The sequence below is a fragment of the Fundulus heteroclitus genome, chromosome 1 (assembly GCF_011125445.2).
Source record: "Fundulus heteroclitus isolate FHET01 chromosome 1, MU-UCD_Fhet_4.1, whole genome shotgun sequence".
Lineage (NCBI taxonomy): Eukaryota > Metazoa > Chordata > Actinopteri > Cyprinodontiformes > Fundulidae > Fundulus > Fundulus heteroclitus.
In genome coordinates, this window is record NC_046361.1 from 25,321,328 (window position 1) to 25,332,715 (window position 11,388).

General features: G+C 41.6%; 1 protein-coding gene across 4 annotated transcripts; it reads right to left on the minus strand.

The window, feature by feature from the left end:
* Positions 1-6,419: 6,419 nt before the first annotated feature.
* On the minus strand, positions 6,420-11,094 carry ogg1 (8-oxoguanine DNA glycosylase). Of its 4 annotated transcripts, none has more exons than XM_036138739.1 (9): positions 10,736-11,094; positions 10,566-10,646; positions 10,309-10,463; positions 9,905-10,215; positions 9,643-9,822; positions 7,670-7,848; positions 7,427-7,574; positions 7,299-7,348; positions 6,420-7,223 (listed from the first exon to the last, which is right to left on the minus strand). In XM_036138739.1, the coding sequence occupies exons 3-9, from the start codon at positions 10,416-10,418 to the stop codon at positions 7,020-7,022; spliced, it is 1,182 nt and encodes a 393-aa protein (XP_035994632.1). In that variant the 5' UTR covers positions 10,419-10,463; positions 10,566-10,646; positions 10,736-11,094; the 3' UTR covers positions 6,420-7,019. The 4 variants fall into 4 exon arrangements, with proteins under 4 accessions (XP_035994632.1, XP_012717733.2, XP_035994648.1 ...); XM_012862279.3 differs by having other exon boundaries at positions 10,309-10,469; XM_036138755.1 differs by lacking the exon at positions 10,736-11,094 and having other exon boundaries at positions 10,309-10,469; positions 10,566-10,677.
* Positions 11,095-11,388: the final 294 nt, after the last annotated feature.

Consider the following 11,388-nt stretch of genomic DNA (forward strand, 5'->3'; position numbering starts at 1 on the left):
CAAAGCCCATCTCTGGGCCCCAATCAGACCTCCATGTGGGGACCACCTCCCCCGTCCATCAGGCTCCGTCACAGCTGCCTCTGGAAGTGTTAGATTTCACCACATCTAAGGTGAACTGACGCTGCTCCTTAAGCTTTTTCCGTCTTACTACTATATCAAACTGTCTGTCACTACTGTGGAATAATAAAATCCATCTGTGTAAACAGAAGAAGGGGGAAAAAAGAGACTAGTCGTTCCAATGGTTGAATGAGAACACTGTTAGGTTTCTCACAAATCATTGATCATGTTTTTCTCCATCATCCTGATAACCAGCTTTAATTGTGTCAAGACTAAAATAGAGATGAATTGTCCTTAAAGAGATAAAGTTTACTTTTAACTAAAATATATAATTTGTATTATGAACAGACTATTTTAAAATTTTGAGGTCTGGTGTTACACAGTGTTAAATTAACTAAAGTAACGTGTTGAAAAGAAACCAAAGGTAGCTGAAACTGTAACATGTTCAAAATGATTCATACTGGGAATGTGTTTGAATGCAAAGAAGAAACCCATAATATCCTCCAAACCCATAATATACCATGTTTTAAAATGCACAGCCATTATCTAACAACAGTTGTGAATCCTTGTAAAATGTAAATAAAAACCAAATGCAATGACGCAAATTATTTTAACACCGTATTTAAACATATTATAAAAGGTATAACAAGTAGTAAAACTGAGAAGTGTGTTGGTTTGGTCAGATGAAAGTTAGGGAGGGATTCACTACTGGGTGAAGTTTTCAACATGGTCAACAACTGAGTGTCAAAGGCTTCTTATCTCTGAACATTCAGCATAAGAAGCAATTTTGTTGTCTGAATGACCAAATATCACCAAAAAGACCCCTAAAACAAAATGCCAGTCATAATTCACTTTTCTCTCCTCAATTGAAATCAAAAGCCTTATTTGCAAAGATAAGAAATATCTAAATTTTCTTTGTTAAAACTCATAGTACAATCATTAAGGTGAAGGAACTTCTTTTGGTTCTGACAGTCAAACTAAATGTAATTACAAATGAGCTAAAGAGAAGAAGCATCCATTGTTGGAGCTTAACAGTGTGTGTTACACCCCCTCATGTAATATTAATACATTGTAATTTAATATACCTTTCATTATTATATTGTAAAATGAAGTAATGTAACGGATCATATGCCTACACGGTTGTGACACTGCTACCCTCTCAGTAAGTTTAACTCAGGGAACCATTTTGCACATTACAAAACGGCAGGACCAAAACCCTGACCAATCCCTGCCAGTGGGAACGAACACAAGGGATTGGTCAGGGTTTTTGCAGGCCTGCAGCTCCCACAGATTATGTTTTTTTTAACCTTTTTCTGAATATATAATGCAGGGTCACCAACATGGTACCTGTGGGCACCATGTAGTCCCCCAGGAACATATGTGGTGCCTTCAAGCCTGTTCAAAAAATATCACTACCCTCCAGTGAGCTGCACTTAAAATACTATTTTATTCAGTTGCTCTTCCTTTTTATTCATAGTTGTATTCACAGATTTAAAAATAACCAAAGCATTAAAAACATATTTATATTTCGTAAAGTTAAGGTGAGCTTGGACTCTTGTAGTTCAAAGGTCAGTACAGGTAGCCCTTCATATGACACAGTACCGATGAAGTAGCCCTCAGTTTTAAAAAGGTTAGTGACCCCTAATATAATGTATTAAGGACCATTTGCCCAGTATGACAAAAAGTGTTTCAAAACAGGATTACCAATTATAGCTTTAATAATATAAAGGCATCCTCTCGGCTTGAAAACTGACTCGGAGCTTATCGGCATTCCTCTCCTAGATGAGGCCACTAAAGGAGCTAGTACTGCCGTTACCTTTTTACGTTTATCTAAAATAGAAAGTCCTCCTAGGTCAGTGATTCTGTGCTCTTTTTATGTCTCTGCTCTGTCTTCTCAACGCCTCAGTTGGTCAAGGCAAATGGCCGTTCATACTGAGCCTGCTTTTGCTGGAGTTTTCTTCCGGTTAAAGATGAGTTTTCCTTTCCACTGTCGCTACATACATGCTTGGTATGAGGGATTGTGAGGGAAAGTAAAAAACGCAATGTAAGTAACTGTCCTTGTCACTATATGGTCATCCAGGAGTAGTGAATGCTGCTGGTTAGTGACTCAATGCAATCTGCCAGGTTTGCTTAGATAAGAAACTTCTAACCAGTCTATCTGTATGACTCGGTGAAGTGCCTTGAGATGACACATTGTGAATGCCTCCAATATAAATAAACTGAATTCAATATTCTCAGTAAAACAGGCAAGATTAATTTTAAGTGATGAACAGGTTGGCCACTGAGTTTAGACTTCATACTACTCAATTTTATACAACACATTTACTTGTAGTGAAAATTGTATTTTTCATCTATTATTATTATTATTATTATTATTATTATTATTATTATTATTATTATTATTATTAATAATAATAATAATAATAATAAATAGAATAGAGTAGAACAAAACAGTCTTTAAAGTGTTGTTACTTTTAATCAAAATTAACATTGGTCTCAGTTACACAACTTCCTTATAGTTTTGTTTAAAAGAAAATGCTGTATTGAATGATGTTGAATGAGTTACATTTCTTTAAAAGGTTTATTGTAAGGGATGAATAGTGGCAGGTGAGGCAGACAAGCAGAACCAGACTTGAACAGATGAGTAATGGCAGAGGGTGCAGGCGGGCAGGGATGAGCAGGGGAACCAGTAGATGCGGATAGAAAAAGACCAGATTAGGCAATGCGGACCGGGGAACCACCAGATCAGGCAGAACTGCAGCATGCAGACACAAGCAACTTTTAAAAGAAGAGTCCAGCTGGCTGAGCACACATGAACCGGTAGAGGCAGGGCACATCAAACTGGACGAGAAGAGAAGAGTCATCCTGGCAGGAATGAGTTGGCTGAGGCAGTTATATGTAGGCCGGTGAACAGGTGACCAGAGATGAATGTAATTACTGGCAGCAGGTGGAGTTGATGAAGGCTAATTGACTTGTGGGTGAGCTGATTGGATAGTGGCTGATGGCTGAGAGGTGATAGCCTCGTGAGACCATCCTGATCTCGCGAGCTTTCAAGGTTTCACTCGCAGATCAGTCTGGCTACTCTCCGTTAAAGAAAATTTGGAGCCGTTCACCAAACGAACGTCCAATCAGCGTTGGCTTTGAGGCGGGTTGAGGTGTGACGCAACGGGAAGCGCGTCAGTTCAGTCTAAAGAACATGGCGGCTTCAGCCGATGAAACTAGCGTTAGCGTGGCTATCGAGCAAGTTTTATCGGAATTACAGAGTATTTCTCTGCTGAGCTAACGAGCCTTTACCTGCAGCAGCAAGAGTAGCTTGGCTTGTGGTTGTGTTTTCGTCGTCGCTCGTAACAGAGTGACGACGAATCTGATTGGTTCATTTGGCCCGTCTATCACCAACATAGGCCAATCAGCTAACCAGTATTTTCGCCCCTTCCCAAAATTACTTCAACGGAAGGTTTCCAGATGGATATGCGGAGCAAATCTATCTGGCGGAGTCAGGTAAGAGAGGTGACAGGCTGATGGGAAACGTCCAGAAAAGTCAAAAGCAAAACAACCGAAAATCTAAATCATGACAAATGCACCAAATTGGGGAAAAAAAATCTTAAAAGGGACAGTGTGTAACTAATTTGGTTTTTATTCAGCAACAATCAAGTATTACTTTTATAAATACATATTTTGGCAAAGTCTAATAACCTAACACAACAAATTAAAGTGTAACTTAGAATTAGTAGTTTATAAATACATAGGTGCCGGTGCACCCACTGGGATGTGCCGTGTTGTAACAGTGAAGTTTATTTTGGCTTTATATTAGCAACAGGGCAGTGTGGGGCAGGCACTACTCTGTCCTGGTAGAAATGGCTCGTTTATGTGAGATATGTGTCTCGGCGGAGGGATACCAGCCGGCCTGTTCACTGTCTGTAGTTCTACAGCAGAAGCGGGTCTCTTTACTTGTGTTTACAGTGGCTTATATTAGACCCAAAATAAGTAAATACACGACCACAAAAAACACGACTCAAGGAGTTTACAAGCGACTTTAGAAAAAAAACAAGTGGGCTTGGAAACAGTACCAAAAACCGTTTGACACCATATTAGCTATTAGCAATAGCTTAGCACCAAACGCATTGAGGACATGTTTGCATTGCCATATTTATGACCCTCCACAACTTCTTTAGTAGTCTTTACGCTTACTGGTGAGGTCATTTGTAATTCATTTAGCGCACCACAAGATGATGCGCCAGGATGAAAATCTTACACACTGGGGCTTTAAAGCTTAAATGAAAAGCTTTTATATCAAACTACTGGGCTATACATTTTTGTATGGAGTTTACAATAAAATGTAAAACTATTTTTACTCATTGCATTTCATTTACACTCGCATTTTTAAAACCAGCCTAACCTTTATGCGTTATGCTAACCTGGATAAGTCTGAATAATTTGCTAAACAAATCATTTATTAAAGGGGAACCTTTGCATATGACCCACTTTAAAAGAGAAACCGTCTCTGAACACACTCTGGCTAACAGGTCCCAACCATTTGAGGTCTGCTACCACAAAACATCCCCATCCAGAAGCTGTCAACAACTTCTGGAAATAGATGGAGACCTTTCAGCTATATGGAAGCTCATAATAGCAGTCCCTCCAAGTGTTTGCAGGGAAGTAGCGACACTTGTTAGAGAAAGTAGGCACAGCAAAATGTCCTTTTTAAGAGAACCACCCCTGAGGGTACAACACAAGCCGAGACACGTCTTACATAACGTGCAGGCCTCTGTTCTCTTGCTCTTCTTTGTGCCTTCACCATCATCACTGCTCCTACCTTCTGCACACGCTGACCTATCTCTCATCTCTCTTTTTTCTATTTTTTTCCTCCACAGTGACTCTGCCCCTAAGCTGAGCCACAGCTTCTGCCCAGCTGAAGACGAGTGGGGATGAAAGCTGACTCACATTTTCATTAAGTCGCATGGCTGCACTCTCCTCCACAAACAAAACAATGCTATGGATGCAAGACATCCACAGATGGAACAGCCACACACACACACACACACAACACCAGGCCTCTAGTTGCTTGAAGACATGTCAGGAAGCATTTCACAAATTAGAGCCCGACGGCTTCTCTGCGTGTTAAAGGCGAAGCAAAAATGTTGCTCTGTCATTCCCTCACAGAGACAGCCATGCATCAAGCCTCCTAGAAGACGCGGTCATGATGTCACCGGAGCCCGTCACAGCAGCCCCGAGCACTGACAGCAGATGACTGCAAGCCCTGCAATAAAAGGATCAGCTGACACAGTCTGAAAGAGCCTTTAGATAAACATACAGATGCTGTGGTGCTCGGCCAGGCTGGGTTTTAGGAGCCAAATCACAGAAATAAGACTCTGATCCAGGGAATGCTCTGGAGGAACACCCACTGCTTTGGCATCTTTTGGCCGTCTCCCATCACGCACTCAGGCACCATGCATTGTTTTCAAACGATGAGCCAAGAGTTCTGGCAGACATTTTAATCCAAAGGGGGAAAAAAAATATGTCATTTGGTCTAAAATTGATAAAAGCAGGCTAAACCACATGGTCCGCTGTAGGTCTTGAGATTAACGTGTGCTGCCATCTGGAGGCCTATTTTAGCAGGGACCCTACACATTTAAAGGTTTTGTTATTTTCGAGGTCTGTTTATACACCTCTCTGAACATTTGAGGAGAAAACGTTTCCTTAAATTAAATTCTCCTTATCCATACTGTGCCAGTTCACACAGAAAATGCAAACTATGGCACTTTAAGGAGACCGAGCCATCCGGTTCCTGTCCAGATACATGGAAATATACAGTCAAACTAATCCAATATAATCCAGTCATTTAGACCGATTCAACTGAAGCTGCATAAATTCCTATTAGGTCCTCTTCATAATCAAATGCCAACGACGACTTTGCAGAAAGACAGCAAGAGACTTTCAGAGGAACCGGGCTCAGTTAAGAGTGCAGAAAGCAGAACCTGCAGATGAGACAGAGGCACTGATCCGGGAGTGGGTATGGTAAGGAAACACTAAAAACACAGAGAAGATCAGAAATTCAGACTTCTAAAAATCTTAGCAGTGGCTCAAGTGGCAAGGCAAGTTTATTTATAAAGCACTTTTCAGTAGCAAGACGATTCAAAGTAACAGGTACCAAACCCAAAAATTCCTGCTTTGGATACTAAAATTTCATAGTGGAAGAGACCTGTAGACAGTAATATTTTTATTCTGTTTGTAGAAGTAAAAAATAAAAATCAACAATCATATAAAACTTCCTCTCTAATTATTAGATCAGAGATATTACTTTACCTTTTCATTTAATGAATTTTCTGAGGGGGATCCCTCAGAAATTTCCCCACGGTGGTTGATCCGTGATCCTGAGTGGAGTCCTGATAACCTGACTCTCACCAGGTGGATGTAGATCCGCCGAGCTCCACACGGCGTCAACACATCTGGCAAGAGTCAGGTTACAATCCTGACTCCAACTTTGGGAATCCCTATCTTAGACAATAAAATCAACAATAAAGCCAGAAAACGTAAACAAGTCACCAAACTCATCCAGACCAGGAAAATTATAAAAGACAGTTGTTGTTTTTTTTCTTCACCTTTTCAGTACTCTGTAGATACAGTTTTAGTGCAGCATTAATGGTCATTTTTAATGCGTTTGATGTTCTTAATGGCCATAGTTTCTATATAAATATAAAAATACAAAGGCTAACGATCATTTAAAAAAAAATATATAACTATATTATTTTAATTTTATTTTGTAAAACATTTCACATTGCACTCTTTTTTTTTGGACAATTCTGAACTAATATAATAGCACAAGGCAATTTTACAGTAAAAACCTGAGGATAAAAAACCGAGATGTGATAACAGTAACACCAATGCCCATGAAGTTGTAGATACAAACATGACGTTTGAAATTCAAGTCCATTTCGACCTGATCACATCAAAGATTTGTTGTCTCAAACCTCCTCTGTCTTGACGGAGATCTTTGCCTTTTTCCGACGTTCTGCCTTCGGTTTCCTCTTCTTTTCGTGTCCATCGAGCTCTCTTTTTATTTTTACCTTCTTGCTCTCTCCTTCGCGCTCTTCCTCTTTCTTTGACTGCTTCAAACTTGTATCTCCTTTGAGGTTCTGGAATTTCTTGAGGTCGGCACAGAATAAAACCTAAAAGCAGGCAAACAGTGGTAACAGAGGATCCACCGTAAAAGAGAGGGACGTTTACTGGACAACGGCACTTACCGAATGGGCCCAACCCGCATACGGCCCCCACAGCTTTCTGAAAAAATCTCCTGCAGAGAAAAGCTTCGTTAGATGCTTTGTTCTCGCGGTAAGAGAACTTTTTCAACAAAAGTGCGTAAAAAACTGACCGATATCTCTGTGAACCTTTTCCGTTAGGGTCTTTTGTCTGTTATCAGCAGTGAATTTATAGTCTCGCTTAGCAATCTGCCAGACGTGTGTGTCCACAGGCACGGCCTCAGACTTATCCAATGCCATTAGACAAACACAGTCTGCCACCTACAACAAATACAGTTATCGCCCAATGTCTTAATATATTCTCTCCAGGCTAATATGAATAAAATGTAAGGAGCTAACTTGTTGTGCCGTCGTACCTTGGTGCCAACACCAGGGAGCGTCCGAAGGGCGTCACGGGCCTCCAGATACAGGACGTTCCGTAAACCGTCGAGCCACTGGGGCCCGTGTGTGTCCAGGATCTGCTTGGCGCTCTGCTGAAGGAACCGCGCCCTGTAACCAAAGCCGAGATCCCTGAGACGTTCCTCGACGCCGCTGTCTGCGGATCAGAAGGACAACATACACACAGTAAGAAGGCCGTAAGACAGCCTTCAGGTATCTGCAGAAAATGAGATTGAAAAATAATAAAGTTAGGGAGAAGAAAAAACATCAGACGAAATGGATCACACTGCAAAAATGGATCTAAAAATAAGTAAAATCTTCTTAAAATTAGTGTTTTTGTCCTAGATTTGAGCAGGTAAATAATATGATCTGCCAATGTAATGAGAATTTTTACCCCTAAAAAAAGATAACTAGACATCCTGCACCTAAAATAAGATGATGGAGATGAGTTGTTCCTATTTTAAGTGCAAAAATCTTATTCTATTGGCAATTTATCTTATCTACCTGCTCAAATCAAGGACAGATACAGTAATTTTAAGAACATTTTACTTATTTTTAGTTCCGTTTTTGCAGTGCACGGTAAAAGAGCCAACGGCCTTTCATGAAAAATGAAGCACAGTTCATCAGTGTCTTGCAAACATTTTCACTCCCGTTATACTTTTTTACATTTTCCACGCTACAAGCTCAAAGTTCGGTATTAGGATTTAATAAGATAGACCAATACAAAGTAGTATATGGCTTAAAATGTGGAAAAAAATGGGTTTTTCACAGCACTGCACTAGTGGCTTGTGTTTTCACAGTAGGGTGACAGGAAAGGGGGTTTGAGAGACGGGGGGGAAGACATGAGGCAATAGACTTCGGGCCCAAGTCAGCCAGGTAGACGACTTAGGCCTCCATGCACAGGTCGTGCCCACTACCCCTGCGCAGGGTCCGAAATTAACACTCACCAGACGCCAACTGCGAGTAAATTTTCTGCTTGGCGAGTAAATTTCAGAGGGCTAGCTGCCACATGGCGAGTAAATGTTTGCACCAAATAAGTTGTGTTTTTCAGTCATCGTTTGGGTGGATGGCTCTTTATGTTCCTCTGCTTTCAACTCGTATGACAACAAACGCGCACGTACACAAAACACTTGCATACGTGACAGCAGAACTACAGCAACTACGTCACGTCCGTTTGCTAACAACTAGCGTTTAGTTCAAGCTAAGTATTTAGCAGGATAATGTGGAGATATTTGGCAGGGGTCAGTTAGAGTTAATATTTTGGCCAGTAAAAAATTTGCTTGGCCGGTTGATTCTTATATCTACCGGCCAACTTGGCTGGTGAATCAGGAAGTTTATTTCGGACACTGCCCCTGCGCCATCAGAGCACACCAAGGAAACATGCATTTCAACCATTTTAAGAAAAAAGAAATCTGAAAAGTGTGGCAAGGATTTGTGTTACTACATAGCTTATTGTTTTGATTTTGTCTCCAACATCTTTGCATATTAGGAGAATTGATCTTTTGCCATTTTCCATCCATTCATTAATTTTCTAACATGTCTATCCCTTTTGGGGTCGAGAGGGGTGCTGGTAACTATCTCCAGCTATCAATGGGCGAGAAGCAGGGTACACCCTGGACATGCCACTCTCTTTCCATTTTTTGATGATATATTGAACAGAGTTCTGTTAGATGTTCAAAGTTTGGGATAATGTTTAATAAACTAACCGTGCTTTCTGCCTGACAAGTCTGTGGTGTTCCCTGGGCTTCATGAAGCTGTTTGTTCTTTAGTAAACATCTGAGGCCACATTCAAAAATAGATTAAATACACACAACTCGGGTAACTAATTATGTGGCCCCTGAAGCCAGTTGCTTTTTAGTTTTTAATTTCTTCTTCGTAAAAATAAAATAAAATGTGGAAAACGTATGAATACAAAACGAGCGTGCTAAGTCTACTGCGACGTTTCGTCCACCTGCCAGTGCAGACAGTGTAGGGAAGTCATGGTAGGAGGTTTGATCCAGCTGGCAGAGACGGGTGCCCAGAGCCTGACACAACCTCTCCACCATGCCCTGAATGCGAGAGATGTGGTTGTTGGAGGTGCAAATGAAGGAAAACAGGCATTCTGTGGGGTCCTGACGCAGCATCCGCACACCTGCACAAACACCAAGCAACACGTTTCGGTCAGGATTCACTGTGAAGAAGTAATTGTGCACGCATGAAACAATCACACTGACCTGTAAAGATGTCAGCAATCTCCTTGAAGTGGCAGTCTGCTGCCCCCCACTCCCTGTATAGATCCCCCAGCTTCACATGCAGCTGGAAGTAGTCTCTCAGCATCTCAGCTTCCACCTCAGCGTCCAGTGTGGGGGGGACTGACTGTGCCTCCTCCTCATCTGTCCTCAAAGAGTCTGTCTTCTCAGGTTTATTTTTCCCACCAGCGTGATTTGTGTACACATAGTACCAAAGAGTGTCCTCCGTTTGAGTCAGGGTCCACACACGCCCCCCCATCACTCCGGTCCAATGGCCCTCGGAGGTTTCTCGCCAGCTGTGGATCAATGAGATGTGAACTGAAAACTTGGGATCAACCACGTCTTCCTGCGTGTTAAGTATTGTAAGTTATGAGTTAACACCCCCTCACCGGAAAGTTTGTCCACAAGCGAGGGTGAGATCCAGTCGCAGCTCTGACTTTGCGCATGCCAGGGATCTCCATAATTTGGCCCCTGAATAAAACACCGCATGTCTGGCCATCCCTGTTTGGAGCTAAACGAGGCCTTCGCTGGCCGACTTAAAGCTCTGAGTCTGCAGGGAAAATTTTATTTATTTTTGACGGCATGCAACGAACAGCAAAATGAAAAGTGATTTGCGCGTAGATTCCACGGCGGATCCACTCTTTACCCATCAGCCGGCGATGGACCAGCTGGAAGAACTGACGAGTATCGAGGGAGGAGTTTTCGATGTAAATGGAGGGGAATGCAGCTGGGGGAAGAAGACAAAAAATGTACTATATTATACCTGACTAAGAGTGCTTTGCCTCCCCCCGCTTTTACTGACAAAATAGCCCTGACCTGTCAAGGCATGGACTCTCCTAAACCCTCTAAGTTGCGGTATCATCCTCTAAAAGACGCGGGTTCCCTGTGGATCACACGTGTCTGTCACTAAATTCGTTGTTGACTTCCTCAAGCCATTCCTGAACTATTTTTATTGTATTATGTGACTCCGTTTAGCGTTATCTTCTCCAAATATGTGTGCTAAAGGCTGTTGAATTAGACCGCACTGGCAAGGCTTCACTTCTCATACATTTTCAACCAATATGCTGAGCCTTTCAGAGTCTGGATGCCAAACATAAAAGCTTGTACACAGTAAATAATTGACGAAAGCCAAATTAAATTGATGAACGTTGTTTTTGTACTGTACGTATAATCTTGTGCACCACCCAAGCCCAGATATCTCTAACGGCTGTCTCCTCGCCGGCTGGTAAATGGAGCGCAGCCAGCTGAAGGGGCCATAAAAACGTTCGCGGAGTTAACGCCGGTAAACACGGACAACAAAGACGTTACCCCGCGATCGAAACGTTCCAACGTTTTACAGATTTTTATTTTATTTGCACTTTTATGTTGTCAAAATTATCGTTTACCAAAATACAATTTTAATGTGTTTCAAATTTCTATGTCATAACCGAAAGGGGATAATCTGATGCAACATTATTCTAATTTTGGAA